The 16,734-nt window shown below is 43.3% G+C and overlaps 1 protein-coding gene across 1 annotated transcript in view; it reads right to left on the reverse strand.

Annotated features, from left to right (window-relative positions):
* Nucleotides 1-15,719, reverse strand: part of TACO1 (translational activator of cytochrome c oxidase I) — a 45,555-nt gene extending 29,836 nt beyond the window's left edge. The window contains exons 1-3 of the mRNA XM_086923816.1: nt 15,504-15,719; nt 14,543-14,866; nt 7,483-7,589 (exon numbers count right to left, since the gene is read on the reverse strand). Coding sequence (XP_086779942.1) covers nt 7,483-7,589; nt 14,543-14,843 — 408 coding nt within the window. The 5' untranslated portion in view covers nt 14,844-14,866; nt 15,504-15,719. The remainder of the gene's footprint in view (nt 1-7,482; nt 7,590-14,542; nt 14,867-15,503) is intronic.
* Nucleotides 15,720-16,734: the final 1,015 nt, after the last annotated feature.

Consider the following 16,734-nt stretch of genomic DNA (forward strand, 5'->3'; position numbering starts at 1 on the left):
GTGAAGGTAGAGGGCGAGTGCACTAATAGTGGGTAGATAGTGCTGGTGTGGCAAGAGTTACAGCTAGGGCAGTGAGCAACTCGCATTAGATAAGTGATGATTAGTGGCGCGCGGGTTAACAAGTATGGCAAGAGTTACGGCTACACCATTGGGAGATTACCAAAGCCAGTGAGTCACTGTGGCAGGGGTGGCTGAGAGGCTGGTATAAAGCATGCAACGGGGCGTGAAGGGGTACAAATGTAAATGGATAGTGAGGGAGCGCGGCAAGAAATTGAGCACTTACGGTGTCACCCAAGCAGAGGCGCGTGGGTGGCCGAAGTCCGAGCGGTCGCTCAAAGAGTCGATAGCTGCAGGGGAATCACAGGCGGGGGGGTGAGTAAAAGCCTCGAGTGTTAAGTAAAGGAAGGCGTCTAAGTGTCAATAGATTTACCTGATCGTAGGATGAATCAGATCAGCGGTTGGGGCGGGCGGCGCCTGCGGGGAAGAAAAAGCAGCGGGGGTAAGGAAAAAGGCCGTAGCGTGAGAGACCTGTACCTCACATGGAGAGGAGATCACGCACGTAGTGCGTGTCAACGGCGTACCTGTAAGGATCAGGGCGGCGAAGGGCGATGAGGGTTCCTCTGATTTAGGTGTGCTCGCAGTGAATGCTAGAGCTGAGTTGAGGTCTAGGTCTCTGTCTAAATCAGGAAGCCGGAGACCGAGGGCGGGATAGGTTCGGTAGGGTAGGCGGGGTTAGGGGCGTGTCCCGGTGATCTTGAGGGAGTACTGGCAAGCATGGAGTGGCGCGATAGGAGGGAGCGAATGCGGGCGTGTCAGAGTGTTGTCAAGGCAACATTGCCAATCAGGAAGCATCAGGGATAGTCTGGGGGCGGGCTTACCAACAGAACGGAGCCTGAAGGCTAGGGCATTCGAAGCAGTCACTGAAAAGGAAAAACGGCGGGCATTGAATGTAAAAAGCATGACACATAGGTTACAGCAAAGCGAAAAGCAGGACAACAGAGGTAATATGGACTGCAAAAATCCCAAAATTTACAAGGTGATTAGACACGACATTAGAGTACCCTGTTTGTGTAAAATGTGTAATCAAGGTATCGGTCACAGAGGCAGGAGGTGCGGTATGTTTACAAGGGGTAGATGCTCAGTTGGGTGCTTGGTCTGAACCCGGTAGGGTAATTGACATCAGAATATATTGGTCGGGGGAGGTACTTTTGCACATCAATGGAGTTTACATGAAATTGAAGTGCAACCGGGTATATGGTCTGAAACCGGAGGGTTATTTACATCAAGATAAAAAAGGGGGGCGGTTTATGGGAGTGAACTTAAACAGTATGCTTTAAATCACTCATCAAGAGTGTACTTAAGTAGTAAACTTAAACAGTAATCGTGTTAGTCCACTCATCAAGAGTGTTCAGCCCATGGTTGACCGAGTCAACACGTGAGATCCATTTACATTCTGCCCTATTTAGTAGAGTGGCCATGTTCCCCCCTCTGATGGGTAGTGTGGGTTTTTCAATTCATCTACAATGGACACACCCATCAACTCTCCCACCACTCGAACTGTAAAACGCAAAATGTCATCTATGCCATCCGTTGTCCATGTGACCTCATTTACATTGGCCAGACCACTCAAATGGTCAAACAACGGATAATTCAACACAAGAGCAGAATTAACTGCAAAGTACTCACTGCTCCTTTGGTCACCCATTTCCTGGAAAAATCACATGCCGACACAGATCTAAGATGGATGGTCATTGAAAAACCCACACTACCCATCAGAGGGGGGAACATGGCCACTCTACTAAATAGGGCAGAATGTAAATGGATCTCACGTGTTGACTCGGTCAACCATGGGCTGAACACTCTTGATGAGTGGACTAATACGATTACTGTTTAAGTTTACTACTTAAGTACACTCTTGATGAGTGATTTAAAGCATACTGTTTAAGTTCACTACCATAAACCGCCCCCCCCCTTTTTATCTTGATGTAAATAACCCTCCGGTTTCAGACCATATACCCGGTTGTACTTCAATTTCATGTAAACTCCATTGATGTGCAAAAGTACCTTCCCCGACCAATATATTCTGATGTCAATTACCCTACCGGGTTCAGACCAAGCACCCAACTGGGCATCTACCCCTTGTAAACATACCGCACCTCCTGCCTCTGTGACCGATACCTTGATTACACATTTTACACAAACAGGGTACTCTAATGTCGTGTCTAATCACCTTGTAAATTTTGGGATTTTTGCAGTCCATATTACCTCTGTTGTCCTGCTTTTCGCTTTGCTGTAACCTATGTGTCATGCTTTTTACATTCAATGCCCGCCGTTTTTCCTTTTCAGTGACTGCTTCGAATGCCCTAGCCTTCAGGCTCCGTCCTGTTGGTAAGCCCGCCCCCAGACTATCCCTGATGCTTCCTGATTGGCAATGTTGCCTTGACAACACTCTGACACGCCCGCATTCGCTCCCTCCTATCGCGCCACTCCATGCTTGCCAGTACTCCCTCGAGATCACCGGGACACGCCCCTAACCCCGCCTACCCTACCGAACCTATCCCGCCCCCGGTCTCCGGCTTCCTGATTTAGACAGAGACCTTAGACCTCAACTCAGCTCTAGCATTCACTGCGAGCACACCTAAATCAGAGGAACCCTCATCGCCCTCCACCGCCCTGATCCTTACAGGTACGCCCTTGACACGCGCTACGTGCGTGATCTCCTCTCCATGTGAGGTACAGGTCTCTCACGCTACGGCCTTTTTCCTTACCCCCGCTGCTTTTTCTTCACCGCAGGCGCCGCCCGCCCCAACCGCTGATCTGATTCATCCTACGATCAGGTAAATCTATTGACACTTAGACGCCTTCCTTTACTTAACACTCGAGGCTTTTACTCACCCCCCCGCCTGTGATTCCCATGCAGCTATCGACTCTTTGAGCGACCGCTCGGACTTCGGCCACTAACGTGCCTCGGCTTGGGTGACACCGTAAGTGCTCAATTTCTTGCCGCGCTCCCTCACTATCCATTTACATTTGTACCCCTTCACGCCCCGTTGCATGCTTTATACCAGCCTCTCAGCCACCCCTGCCACAGTGACTCACTTGCTTTGGTAATCTCCCAATGGTGTAGCCGTAACTCTTGCCATACTTTTTAACCCGCGCGCCACTAATCATCACTTATCTAATGCGAGTTGCTCACTGCCCTAGCTGTAACTCTTGCCACACCAGCACTATCTACCCACTATCAGTGCACTCGCCCTCTACCTTCACATACCCTGCACTATCTGTAACTCATATCACACCAGCATTATCCACCCGTTATTAGTGCACCAAACCAAAACCCCCCACCTTACCTCCACTAACCGCACTAAACCCCCTCCCCCCAGCCCCCTCGCGCCCCTCGCCTCGCGCCCCCCCCCGCTCCCTTCCCCTTTTCCTTTCTTAACTGCCCCTCTCTTCCCCCACAGCACTGAATCCATCCACAACCCTGTCCTGATGACGATCCCGACTAAAGGGGATCGAAACGCCGTCGACTCCACAGCATAACTCAATGACGCATATTACATTTTGTGCTCCCATTTTTTCAAAATCAACATATTCTTGTTTTAAGTGACTACAACTTGACCTTCTGGAGCCATTACTGATATATAACTTGTGTTTATGCGCCGATCACGCTGTTCACTTTAGCACTTACACCTTCACTACCACTTATTGTATATATCACTACGCACCAAGTGCAACTGGGTTGTCACATGATCTGTTCTGTACAGTGCTGTTCAAACTGTATTGTATGTATGTATAGGCATTTATATAGCGCACTACTTACCCGGAGGGTCCCAAGGCGCTTCGACCGCTGCGAAACCCTTCCTGGCTTCCCTGAGAGATGGTCCCTTAATGGGTATCTCCAGGGTGAGACCAGGCATCCCCGGCGGTCTGGTGGGGCCGTTAGTGAAGATGAGGCAAGCTAATGCCCAGAGTTGCCGAGTGTGATCGCTGATCAGAGTGGGCACCGAGGCGAGAGAATTATCGAGTCCGCTGACCCTGGTCCAGAAACCTGCCGCGCCGGGAATCGAACCCTGGTCCCGGGCCGTCCTCTGCTCTCGGGTCTGCCGCCTCTAACCGGTGAGCCACACTACTTCACATCCATGTCATGTGAAAGACCTCTTTCTGTTTTCCATTGGTGAATAATACCGCCTTTTTTCAAAAAACTTTAATGACTCCTTGTTCCTTATTCTTGTAATGCAAACTGCATACATTGTTGAAATTGCCTTTGCATGATACCTGTTGGGAAATTGTTCTTGTTTACATCTGCCATATGCAGACATTCTCTGTTAATCATCCTGAAATACACCCCTCTTTTGCAATAGAAACACTCACTCTTTAGCCAATGCGCTTTATGTGCTCCTCTTATCATAAACTGAGTTTGTTCATCGTGCTTAGCCCATTGATATCCACCAACATGTGCTTTTAATGTTAGAGAGACAACATGATCTTTTTGGAACCACTATCATTCCAATTTTTCAAATTTATAATGTTTTTAAATCACCGATTAATATTCTGCCCCTGTTTCTTTACGCGTAAACTGGCCTTCTTTAACTTTTTCCTCCCCCCGGATATATGCCGATACGAGCCTATTTTCTGAATCTCAAAATCTTGAGGCCACCGTACTCGTGGCTTCACTGGCTGCCATAGCAACCAACCCTCACGTGAGCCGCACAAGCCTTTGCCCCGCTCTCACCAGAAAGTCGCTGCCGTATATCCTCACCACCGACATTCTGCCGGGAGCTGCGGGGAGTCCAGGACAGCACGTAGGCACAACGGCCTCTGATCTCAGCGAAACATTAAGTCTTCACCAGCCCGCCCTCTGCTCCCTAGGTGCACTTTAAACTACGAGCGGCAATTCCGAGCGGCTTGTCTCAACCGGCAGATTCACGAGCACATCCCGCTCTGAACCACATGCCCGCATTTGCTTACAACAACCCTTCTCCTGTTTCTCTACCATTACAGAGTAGTTTCTGAGCAGCACAGGCTATCCTCTTCCCCCCGTGAAGCGCCTGAAACTCGGATCGCGAGTAAGCTTCCCCTTAGTCCTTGTCCCTCCCACCGCCATGATCCATGATGCTTTTTTGATCTAATTATGCATGCATTTAAAGAAACGCTTACACAGTAGTGAGCGAATGTCGGTAGTCACTTTCTCTTAATTCGCATGTCAGAGTGACTTAACCATTATTCCACACCAACCAATCCACAAATATTGATCTGTGTGAAGACGTACGAGTGTGAGAGATCTTGAACACAGGCTATTTTAGCCTTTCATTTTGGAAATACCATCAGTTAGCCTTGCATACTTACATCACAATGTAGGCTCACGCCAGCATTTTTGCCACAATATAGTATGCACCCTCTGCATGAAAGGGATTGGCATGGAGTATGTCAAGCACTGAGAAACTACACTACGTTACAGGCACGTAATTTGTTTGTTTGTGATGTTTTTTTTTTTCCACAGGTTTCTCGTTCTCTACCTCGCCTAATCAGGCTGTGAGGATACCTACTGCAATATACAGTTTGGTCTCTGGGGCCTATGGTAGGGTACACGTTAGTGTGTGTATATCACCCAGGTTCCACGTTTTTTGGTCCTGACGAAAACCTGGCACTTCCCACTACAGGTTGAAACATGTAGACCGCTATTCACAATCACATAGATACAGTTGGTCATAAATATCAACACTAGTATCTTATCCCTATTTTTAACATTGTCCAGTAACTTCAGAATAAAATGTTTTCATAGAAGCTATACTTGGACAATTTTTAACACCACTATTTTTTGCACTTAACCAAAAAAAACCCGCTCCACTGTAATCAGGTCTCGCAGCACACCCAGATGGCACCCGGCTGTCCGGGTGGGACCCCTATGATGAAGCATGTCACCAACCAGGTTGGTGAGTGAGGGGTCTTTTAACAAAAGATAAACTTCTTCTTTTGTTTTTTCTCCATCTCCCCCTTTCCTTCTGAAACCATTTCTGAGATTTGGTCCAATGGTGATGCTCTTTTTGTTGGTTATATAGAACACACTGATGCCCTGATCAAGTAAGGTACGTAGACGTCTGACCTGGTGAGTGCTCAGTAAATGGACAGCATCACAGGTATTGCAGAAGATAGTTGGCATCACAACAGCTTCGCAGGTAGCTTCTGTTACAGGCAGTGGAAGAGACTAATGTAGTTATACGTAACAGCAGTCAGCAGCGATCACAAGTAGATAAACAGATGACCATGGCTAACTTAAAAGTTGGCTACAGTTAAGTTATTTTATCATTTCCTATACAGTGCCGGCTGAGGGAACAGGTGCATACATATAACACTTAAACAGTAACATAATAGAGGTTGCTACGTTTCACTCCTACATACTGGACGTTTTTGAATTAGACAACACTACACAGTTTCCCAGTTTTTGATGTGATTTTATTATCACTTCCTCATTTTCTGACAAGATACCTTGCCAACATGGCAATTATTGAATATGCACGGCAGCTAAAGCTTGAAAGGTTGAGGGAATTACTGTTTAATAAGATACAAATAACAGCAAACATGACTTCTTTCTAGATGTTTTTATTGTAACAGAAAAATACCAGGGGAAAATTGAAGGGCAGCTGCCAGTCACAATAAAATAATGATGATTTTTTACGTCCAAAACTAAATACAACACGGAAATCCCACAAGTTCAATCAGTAATGCAGTGTAATGCTATTCTGATCAGCAGAGCAAAGGCCACTAAAGGCACATTCCGTGAACCACATTCCATCCCCTTTCATGAGTGCACTATGGTACCCTCTGAGCTGTACTCCAAAATGGTGAACAAAACCAAAAGGGTTACTGCGCACTAGCATAAAAATAAGATATACATTTACAACTAAAAAAAGACTACACATAAATTATTGAACAACAAGCATTCTGGAGTCAGTATTTTACCTTGTGTAAAGTCGATTATGAATCATATCTGTTTTAGACCCAGGTAACTGATCCAATGTGCTTTGAAAATCGTCGATTGCAACTAATATACAAAAATAAAAATGGGATAAAATCTCTCTCACCTACCTACTGTCAAATGATCATTACATTTGCTCTAGTTTGACTAATGTTACTGGGCCAATGTTTGCAAAACTGCACCTTTATTTTTTAACTAAATACTTCTTACCAAGCCTAGAACTCTAAAAGTGGTTTCGGCATAAGCCTAAGAAAGCGACTGAAAAGACTACATGTGTAAAGTGTACTAGAAAGTGATACTGTAAAATAGGTCACTCTAGTATTAGATAAAAAGCATGTATTAAATACCTTAATATTAATGGAGACTTGACAGTGAGCATGGTTATAAAAAAAGTACAACGATACATACATCATGAATCTTAAAAGGGAAGGGAAGAGAAGAAAGTCAGGGATAGGTAAATCACAGCTGAGTTAGAAAAGAAAATGATCATTCTTACTACACACCGCTCCTTTAAGCGCTGCCTCCACTGAAGATTTTGGCATATTCTTGGCTCGACATTGTTCCAAAAGTTGTGACAAACTTACATTAAATTCTGGGTTTGAGCCGCCTTCTGCAAGAAAAAGTACACTACAATCAAACTACTGTCAATCTTACAAAAATGCAATGTCAAGTCTTGAAAAATCTACTCGCCCACTTGCTATGGCAAGTCAGTTTTTATGAGGGTGAGCTGTTTTTAGGGCCTACTGTCCAGTTTTGGTAAGAGAGCTCGAGCTGGCAACTAACAGGTGTTCTGTTCATTCAGAAAGGGAATGAGCAATAAAGAGGCCTTCAAATCTTGTTTTTATCTTCTCGCATTGCTATGCATTCAAAGAAAGAGGTCAAATATCAGCTTCTGTCTTGTTACAAATTGCTGCTTATATTATCCTGGAGATTGATGTTTATTTTTTATTAATCCGACTGCAAAGTTAGAGGATTTTGTAAAGTGAACTGTCTTTCAATCATTGTTAAAGGAAAGGCTGTAGGAGGTCAGTATTTCGCAAACAGACAGCATGTTTAAATAGCTTGTAAATGAACAGCACAAATATTTCAAAATATATCAGCAAATAGGAAAGCTATTTTTTTGTAATTCAGAAGTGTGATGGAAGCAAAGATGTTAATAGGATCAAAACAAATCAGAACTTTACTTGGTGATGTGCAAATGATACATATTTGCAGAAACCGTATTTCCAAACATTATTGTTTGTACAGTATTTAGTTTTATTAGTAAAACTGCATGTCAGTGTGAAATGTTGAGGCCATTTCAATGGGAAATGTGCCGACGGTAAATTACAGTGTGCTACCTCATTATGCATTAGCAATACAAGAAACAAGAACTGAGAAATATTCTGCCTCGCCCTAATGTCAATGCTGTTAGTGAACGAAGAGAACGTCAAGGGTCATGTTTCCCCTATATGTGAATTAGATTCACAAAATGCATGGAGAAAAAGATTAGGCTATTAAACAAAAGAGTTTTTTGTACAGAAGACATACTGAACTCCCATATTTCAAGGTGCTCTCATATGCGATAATGAAGATAAAGGCGGCTTGAAAAAACGAAATATTTGCCCAGGATCTCATAATTTGAGATTAATTTATGGCTCAAGAGCATTAGAGTTAGGCCGAGAAAATTATTCAGGTCACTCGATCTGCAGGCCTGGTAACATTGGTATTATTTTTCAAGGTCTGGTATGTAGGAGACGAGCAAGTCACATGGCACTACTGCCTATCTTATACAAACTGTCGGTGAAGAGCTGATCGCAATGAAACTACTGACAGCTCCACACAACTAATTACCTTTTTTTTTAAACTACAATCACTCTTATGGTGAATAAAAATCAAACCTAGTATATATATCAAGAAGTAGAGGTCAGACTATGGCTTAATTGCGATGGGATCTGAAGTAGACAATGCATAATATAAATCACTTTGAGCCTCCGAAAGTCAATGGGCCCTGGCTGCAATATCTGGGTTTGCTCTAAACTAATTAGGAAGATGCAAACTATATGTATATTCTAAAGAGTTACGTGTTATGCATCAAAGGTACTCATTCCATGCTCACAATCGCATTCCATTAATGGCTTGGTGCCAGTTCATACATTTCTTTAGCACTCGATATCGCTCACACTGCTAAGTAAAATGGTGACTTGTTCAGGTTCAAGTAAGCAGAGCAGATTTTAAAGCCCACTTATGTGCACATCCCCCTGCTATATCAAAGTTATCAAAAGTAAAGCTTGGATGACTGGGGGATTGGCTCACAGATGTCCTTGTTCCTATTGTGCATCCAAAGCTGTAGATTGTTGGATATGCTAAAATCGGCCAAAAACGGTATCACTGTATGCTGAAATATTGACAGAGGTCCTACACATTGTTAAATTGAGGGCTATGATCCCATGTGTGACACGGATTGTGAAAAGATGAACACACTTCATTTAGTCAGAACGACAGCTCAATTTAAGGTTGCAGTACACACACATCACAAAGGGTAGTCTTCCAGTAAATGAAAGTTAACAGTCTTGCTGTGCTGGTTGACACGAAGACTTGAATATGTATACAATTTAGACATGGGACTGCTGTTAGAATGCAAGAGGCATAGAATGAAGCTGCCTATTTGATTACATTGACGCCACAGCATTAGTCCATCTCTTCTGCCTTGGGTTTTACTGCCCTGGCTTGAGGTCCATAAGAGGATCCACCTGAGTCCACATGCATCACACACAAGACCTAGTAACGAACTGGAATGCCTTTCCTCACATGTAGACAAAATCACTGCTCAACATGCCAGTTGTGATCTGAAAGCAACCTGGGGCTTTCGGTGAGATTTTACCATAAACCTTGACTAACATTACAGTTTTACTGGCAGTCTTCGTTAACTCGCTGCATTTGTGCATCTTGGCCATTAAGGATTATTACAAATATAGAAGACTGCTCAAGACCGATCCTTTTTGGTTAGTACCATATGACAGGAATTTCAAACTCGTTTGATTTATTTTTTTCCAGAACAATGTAATGAACTTAATGTAAATATTTTTTTTAAATAAAGTCAATGTATTTTAAATAAAAATAAATAATGTATCATAATATTTATCTTTATTTATATATAACTTTTGTAACATTGAATTAAAATAATGATTTGGGGCATTTTTGGCAACAATAACTTTAGAAGTGCAGTTTGTGAACTGCAATGGGCGTACTGTTTTGTGTATGGGAATAAGTATTTCCCATTTTCCAGTCACTCCCCCTGTTCCTCCCACATTTACTACTAAGGGCCCAACTACGATCTCGCTAGGAAAGCCCCCCATACAACTCTGATCTGGAGGGCTTTCCTAGCGAATTATGCTCTGCGAGTCCGAGCACTATGCACCCGTGTGGTGATGGACTCGGTTCACTCAGACTCCTATTGAACTCTATGTGAGCCTGCATACTGAACGCGTACACAGGCTCCCATAGCAAAAAGGGGGGAATGGGGAAAATAGTACACCCTGTGGCAGGCACCCCGTGGTGCACGCCACACTGTGCATGCATAGAAAGGGGGGGACCCATGGGTATTTGTATTTATAAAGCGCGACATTCATCCAAAGGATATCACAACGCTATGCTAGGACTTCTAGTGAATGGCTAATTGGTTTATGGGTGGTTCATGAGGGTGGCCGGTATTATTTTCCAGAGAACAGATGAGTTGAACGTTTTTTTCTGAAAATAAGATAGTTCTCTGTGAGGTGGAGTTCTTGTGGTAGGTCATTCCAGTATTTAGCTGCCAGGTTTGAGAAGCTGCAACCCCCTGTTCTTGTTTCCTTAATGCGTTTTGACTTGCTAGAGCTAGGGACCGCGATCTAAGGTACCTCGAGGGTACATAGAATTCAACTTTCCTCTGTAGAATAAGAGGCCCCTGTTGGTGCAGGGCCTTGTGTGTGTATCTGAGCAGCTTAAATTTCGCTCATTATCAGCCAATTAAGTAATTTGAGGCACTCTTGACGATGAACTGAGTCGGTCTTTGTAGCATACCAGTTTGGCTGCAGCATTCTGCACCACCTGCAGTCAAGTGAAAAGGTAGTCTGCCATGCCCATAGTGTATTGCCATAATCCAGCCTGCTGGTAATTAACGCCTGTGTGACAGATCTCCTACAAGCTTGCGGGATCCAGAAAAATAGCCTTGTTAGAAGTTTCAGCATTGTGAAGCATCTCCCACACAGGGCCCGCTGTTCCTTGTTGAAATAAATGGGTTATTTTAATTACAGCGCTTGGTGGGCATTCCATATTTATTTTCTACATGTACAGTGTTGTTATTAGTACCCTCAGACTTACCTAAGTGGAATGTCGCCAAGAAGCTTAGTATGGAATATGGGTATACTGGAAATATGGGGTGGGCTGGAAGGTTCTGTGCAGGTATACTACCAGAATATCATAGGCAAAACATTTATATACAAAAATATAGTAACCTAAATATCGAGGGGACATAGGAATCTCCACAAATGTAATCATTGCTATAGACTTTATCTTGCATTGTTGCTGAAATACGAAACACCTCGGCAGAGGCGGGCAAGCTGATTGATTGGATTTTGCTTGATTTACTGATTTGGAGGTATAAAAATCATAAAGAAATATTTTTTTAAAAACGAAATATCGAGTAACAAAAGATTGTAAAGGTAAACATATATAAGTAGTATAGGTTTAGTTTACTCTACTCCACATATCTATTGTGCATATCTACAATATGTATACATACGTCGTCAAGGTATGTGGAGTTAAGCATAGTAAATCTATTCTTACCTACATATACTGACCTTTATGAAATGTTGATACTTCACAATTTGGTAAATCAATATTTTTGCCCACAATATTCGGAGATATAACCTTCTGAGGAATTAAGTGGCACACTAAGCCCGTTGTGGTGGGTGTGGATGGGTCTGATTTATCTGCTTGAATACATGTTCATAGTATTTACCTGTATTCTTCATTTTTTATGGCAACAATGAGGTGATTCACTTGTGAAGGAAGATGTTCATAAACTGGGGATAGCTATTCTATTTCCCCACTTTTCTGGCATACTCCTAGCTGATGGAATTGGCAAGTGACCTGTTTTTTATTTGTCTATTTATAGCAATTAGAGTAATGGATCGTTAAAAACATGGAAGGAAATCAAATATGCATATAAACCAGTATGGTTCATCCACCTGCAATAAATTGTGCTAGTTGAATTGTCAATAATCAGTCATTATTCATGCATCTAGTATGGAATATATTAATACTTCTATTAGATTCTATCTATTGTCCAGGTCACACTTTATCTCATTATGTTCTTCAGTTTGTCAAATAATCCTTTGTCAAAAGGAGGTCTGAATGAATTGGATTCTGTGAAAATATCTAAAAAAATGTTTTTCTGATTTTAACAGAACAAGGAACTTCAGAGTAGTAAAGTTATTTGTACTCTTCATTGGGATGTTTGAACACTAGTGATCTCAAATGTATATGTTTGTAATACAATGTTGTCTGGGTCAGAGTGACCTTCAATGTATTGTTCTTTTTGGTTCTTCACATATCACTAGTATTTTTGGCTCTGTATGGTCCAGTGCCTCTCAAGGTGGTCAATGTGTTTTGAACCCCTAGTGGGCTTAGCACCTCATGGTGGCTTCGTGAGGATGTGGTGGTTGAAATTAATGTAGTCTTGAAGTAGAATGCTTTGACCTTGGCATCTTTGCTGTTCTTGTGCTCTGGGAAAATATGTTCTGAATAAAACATATTTGCCGGGTACATAGTCTACTGATGTGTTCCTGCATAGATGTTGTTTGCAGTGGTGGTTCTGTCTGTGGTAGGTGCACAGCCCACTAATCCTTTGTCCAGGGCTCCCTCCACAAAACATATGGATAATATCTTACACCTCCATTTACACCGCAACAATTAATCAATCACTTAGGAGACCAACACCCTGGACTCGATCAACATTCTACCTTTCCCTCTATTGCCTTCCCAGAGGTTCAAAACACAAACCCATTCACCTTAGCAACAGATCAGCTAAAAGCACAAACCACTTATCCACAATCTATACTTTGAAATGCCTAGGATGCAGTGATCCTACTTGACAACTGGTTGGATAATGACTCTGACCCTCAACTTCAACGCCTCATGGTAACTAAACCTGTACTCAGCTCTGAACAAATTAATCTAGATCAGACCTTGCAGTATTTTATCAAATCACCCATTCACGCCAACCCCATCAAGGGCACTACTTATAGCTGATTAGATCTTCTCGTCTTGAGAAACCACGACTTAAAAATACTTCGCCTCAATTTTGCCACTATCCACCATCCACCAGGCAAAAACAACATCATTCACTTGTCATTTCTGAAATCTTAAAAAGCATGAACAATGCCGGCAAAGGCTTAGCTCGCTAATTAAGGTAACTAACGGACTTAAGCCAAAATTTATTAAGAGACAATTTAATTAGTAGGATTTGAGAAGATTATTTTTAATATATTTTTAATTTTAAATGTAAAATGTTGCACTTTTCCAGGTACCTGCTATTCCAACAGGGCCAGCTAATTTGCCAGCCCTTGATAAACTCATTTGCTTGTTTACTTTTAAAACAGTGATCGTAATGTTTGAAGTAATATTATGGGATTTGCTACGCAGAAGATTTATTTAGGAAATGTATTTACTATGCAAATATAACTTTATATGCCGATGGCTCAGCACTAGCACTTTAGCTAATAACCCAGGGGTATCATCGTCGTTTGGAAATTTAAAAACTGCATATTCCTTTGCTATAAGGTGGTAACATTGTTGGATGCTTTTATCATTTGTGCATGTAAAGATATATTTATATTTTTTTATGTTTTGAAATTTGTAACGATTTTAAGTAATCACATACAATAAACTATGATACTGAACTATCTAGCATGTCTTTTTCAAACTTTTAGAATCATTGAACTGCTTGGATTCAGTCCTTAAAATCACATCTTTCAGACAAACCTTCAATAGGGCATTGTATTGTATTGGTTGTAAGTGACTTTCCACCCAACCCAAGGAGAACCTCGTGACAATTACCAATTTTAATACAACTTCACTATTTACATGCTGTGTGTTGAAAGTAAATACCTCACAGGAGTCCAGGTAGTTGTTCCAAGTGAGAATCTTTATTCAGGTTGAAGTACAAAGGTGGTAAGTAAGTAGGTCAGGGTAGTAGGTAGGCCAAGATGAAGATGGTATGAAGGCCCCAACAGGAGCTGTTTCCTTGAGCTCAACCAGGAGTCGACTGACTCACATGAGTCACATCAGATTCTATGACATCATTGAACACTCTAAATGTCCCCAGACTGAACGAGGAAGAAAGACAGGATGAAAAGGAGGAAGAGAAGAAAAGACCTTACAACACTGTGCAAGGCAACCAATACTCCCAGCTCACACAGCGAGCCAGACACCACCTCACCTATTTGTACTGTTATTTCCTAGGGTAAACAAATTCCAAGGGCACAACCAAGGTTCTAGGCTCACGTCGTGACTCAACCCATGCACGTGATGTATTCCTACCTTTCACTGCAAACTTAATCTTCATCGAAAGCTTAGCGAACATGGTTGCTCTTGCTTCATCTTTCGGCCCCTTGACATGTTTCACCTTCGACCACTTATTGTGTCCTGCAGGGGAGGCAGGGGTCGTGTGGATGGAAGCACATGGGGAAAACTCGGAAGAACTCACGATGATAGTTGATCCATGGCAGAACAGGGGGTTAGAGCCACAAATACTGAGAGGTTCCTGCACTCCCAGGACGGGGGCCAATAATATTCTTCTATATTGTGAGCGAAGCATTGCGATGCCAACAGCAGCAGCCATATTGAACAGAGTTTATGTTCATTCTGGGAAAAGAACAAGTAATAATCAAGGCAGTCAACAGTAAATCGGAGGGTGCCATTTTATTTCACTACTTTGTTGTTATTCCAATAAAAGCTGAAGACCATGCTATGATTTGCAGAGAATGGCATTGCCAATGACTACTTGGTCTAATAATACACGGACTAAAACAAGCACTTGAATCCCATCACACAGCTAGCCCTCTGACACACGACTAGGTTTCTCTCACTGTCACCCAGATGTAGGTGTCTCTCATTACCTCACTTCCATTACATTTTTAACTTTGAGGTTAGCATTCCCCCGATGTACACATGGGCCTGCGATTTGCATCACGTGGATAAACGCCAGTTTAAAAAAAAGACAAAGGTGAAATTGGTAGACAAACAAGGCCTCGGATCGCATGGCAACAGTCTACTTCCATACGTGTCACAGCACAGCCTGCTTCACTGACACGCATTGCTATCTGGTATTCAGTCACAAACGAAACTTTCTCGTTGACAAACACACATACAATCTGCTACTCTTTAGGAGACCGCCACACACTCGGCTCTCTGTCCCACTGACATCGGGCTACCTGTTCTGATACTACTATTTACCACAGAGCATGATCACTCATGCATGACCTTAGGCTGCGAAACTGACCTTCGCCTCTAATACAGCCCTCGTCTACTCTTTAATCTCCTCGTAAAGGGATCCTCGGTGGGAACTCAGCAGTTGGGAGGCGAGGAGATTCACTGTCTCCTCCCAACAGAAATCAAAATTGGATCTAACTACAGCAATCCTGGCGTTCATCACATGCACGCCCGGGCTCAACTCAGGCCGAGTGCTGGAGTGCAGAGGAAGTTATTTCCGGGTTATCGATGTTTATGTTCCGGTGCAAGTGTCTAGCTCTTATTAGAGGAATACTCCAATCGGCAACCCTAGCATCGACGCACATCACGTGATCAGCGCGACAGTCCTCCTTTGAATTCCGTTGGTTGCCGGTGTCACTCTGATCTTGAGCCCGGACGGTGGAAGTTGGTTGGAGCTCACGGGCACGATGATTTGGGGCCCGTGGTCAGGAGGGGCGAATGAGCGGAGGTCCTCATGGCTGGGCATCGATGAAGGGAAAGGGAGGAAGGACTGTGCTGGATGTGTTGAATGGGCAGACATGCCGTCTTCCTTTAGGAGCAGGTTGCGTAGAGGTATCGGGTTAAAGTTGGGCGTCAGAGAGCACATCATCTCTCGCGGAGCCAGATACACACCACTGTGCTTTCCTTTGTGCCCGTTGGCAGTGAAAGCACTTGCGCGTCAGTGATTGAGCTAGGCGCGCCCAGCTTCTTTTAAGCACTTCAGTGAGTGTGCACCGAGTATGCCCAGCATCATGTACTCGGGGCACAACGCAGGTTCACGGCGTCCACCCACTATTTTCACAGGGTGTATGCCCTTCTGCCAAGAAATTGGGCCCCACAGAAATATGCTGAACTTGTCCCGGTGTAATTTTCAGACACCGGGACACACATTCAGCAGCGCCTGTTGTTGTTTGCTTTCCATTCCCAGCAGGAAGGTGCAGGCAGCGAGGTATCAAATGGACATGTTTGTGCACTAACATAAAGCACTGTGACTGCATTGGTTGGCAGGCACGAAGTGTTTGGACTTACATTTCTTCGCTCTTTTGATAAGTATCTCTTCACTCCACCTTTTGCCTTTAACCCCCCTTGCTTTATATGTTGCATTACATTTTCTCTTTCATTCTCCTCCACCCTACCTCTCGCTGCACTGCAGCGTCTTACTTCTTTCTTTACTCGTGTTAAGTCTTCCATGTCTCCATATTTCACACTACAGATCATGCTGTCTCCCTCTGCTACCCATAATTTACCTCCTTCTTTTCCTC

The sequence above is a fragment of the Lissotriton vulgaris genome, chromosome 5 (assembly GCF_964263255.1).
Source record: "Lissotriton vulgaris chromosome 5, aLisVul1.2, whole genome shotgun sequence".
Classification (NCBI taxonomy): domain Eukaryota; kingdom Metazoa; phylum Chordata; class Amphibia; order Caudata; family Salamandridae; genus Lissotriton; species Lissotriton vulgaris.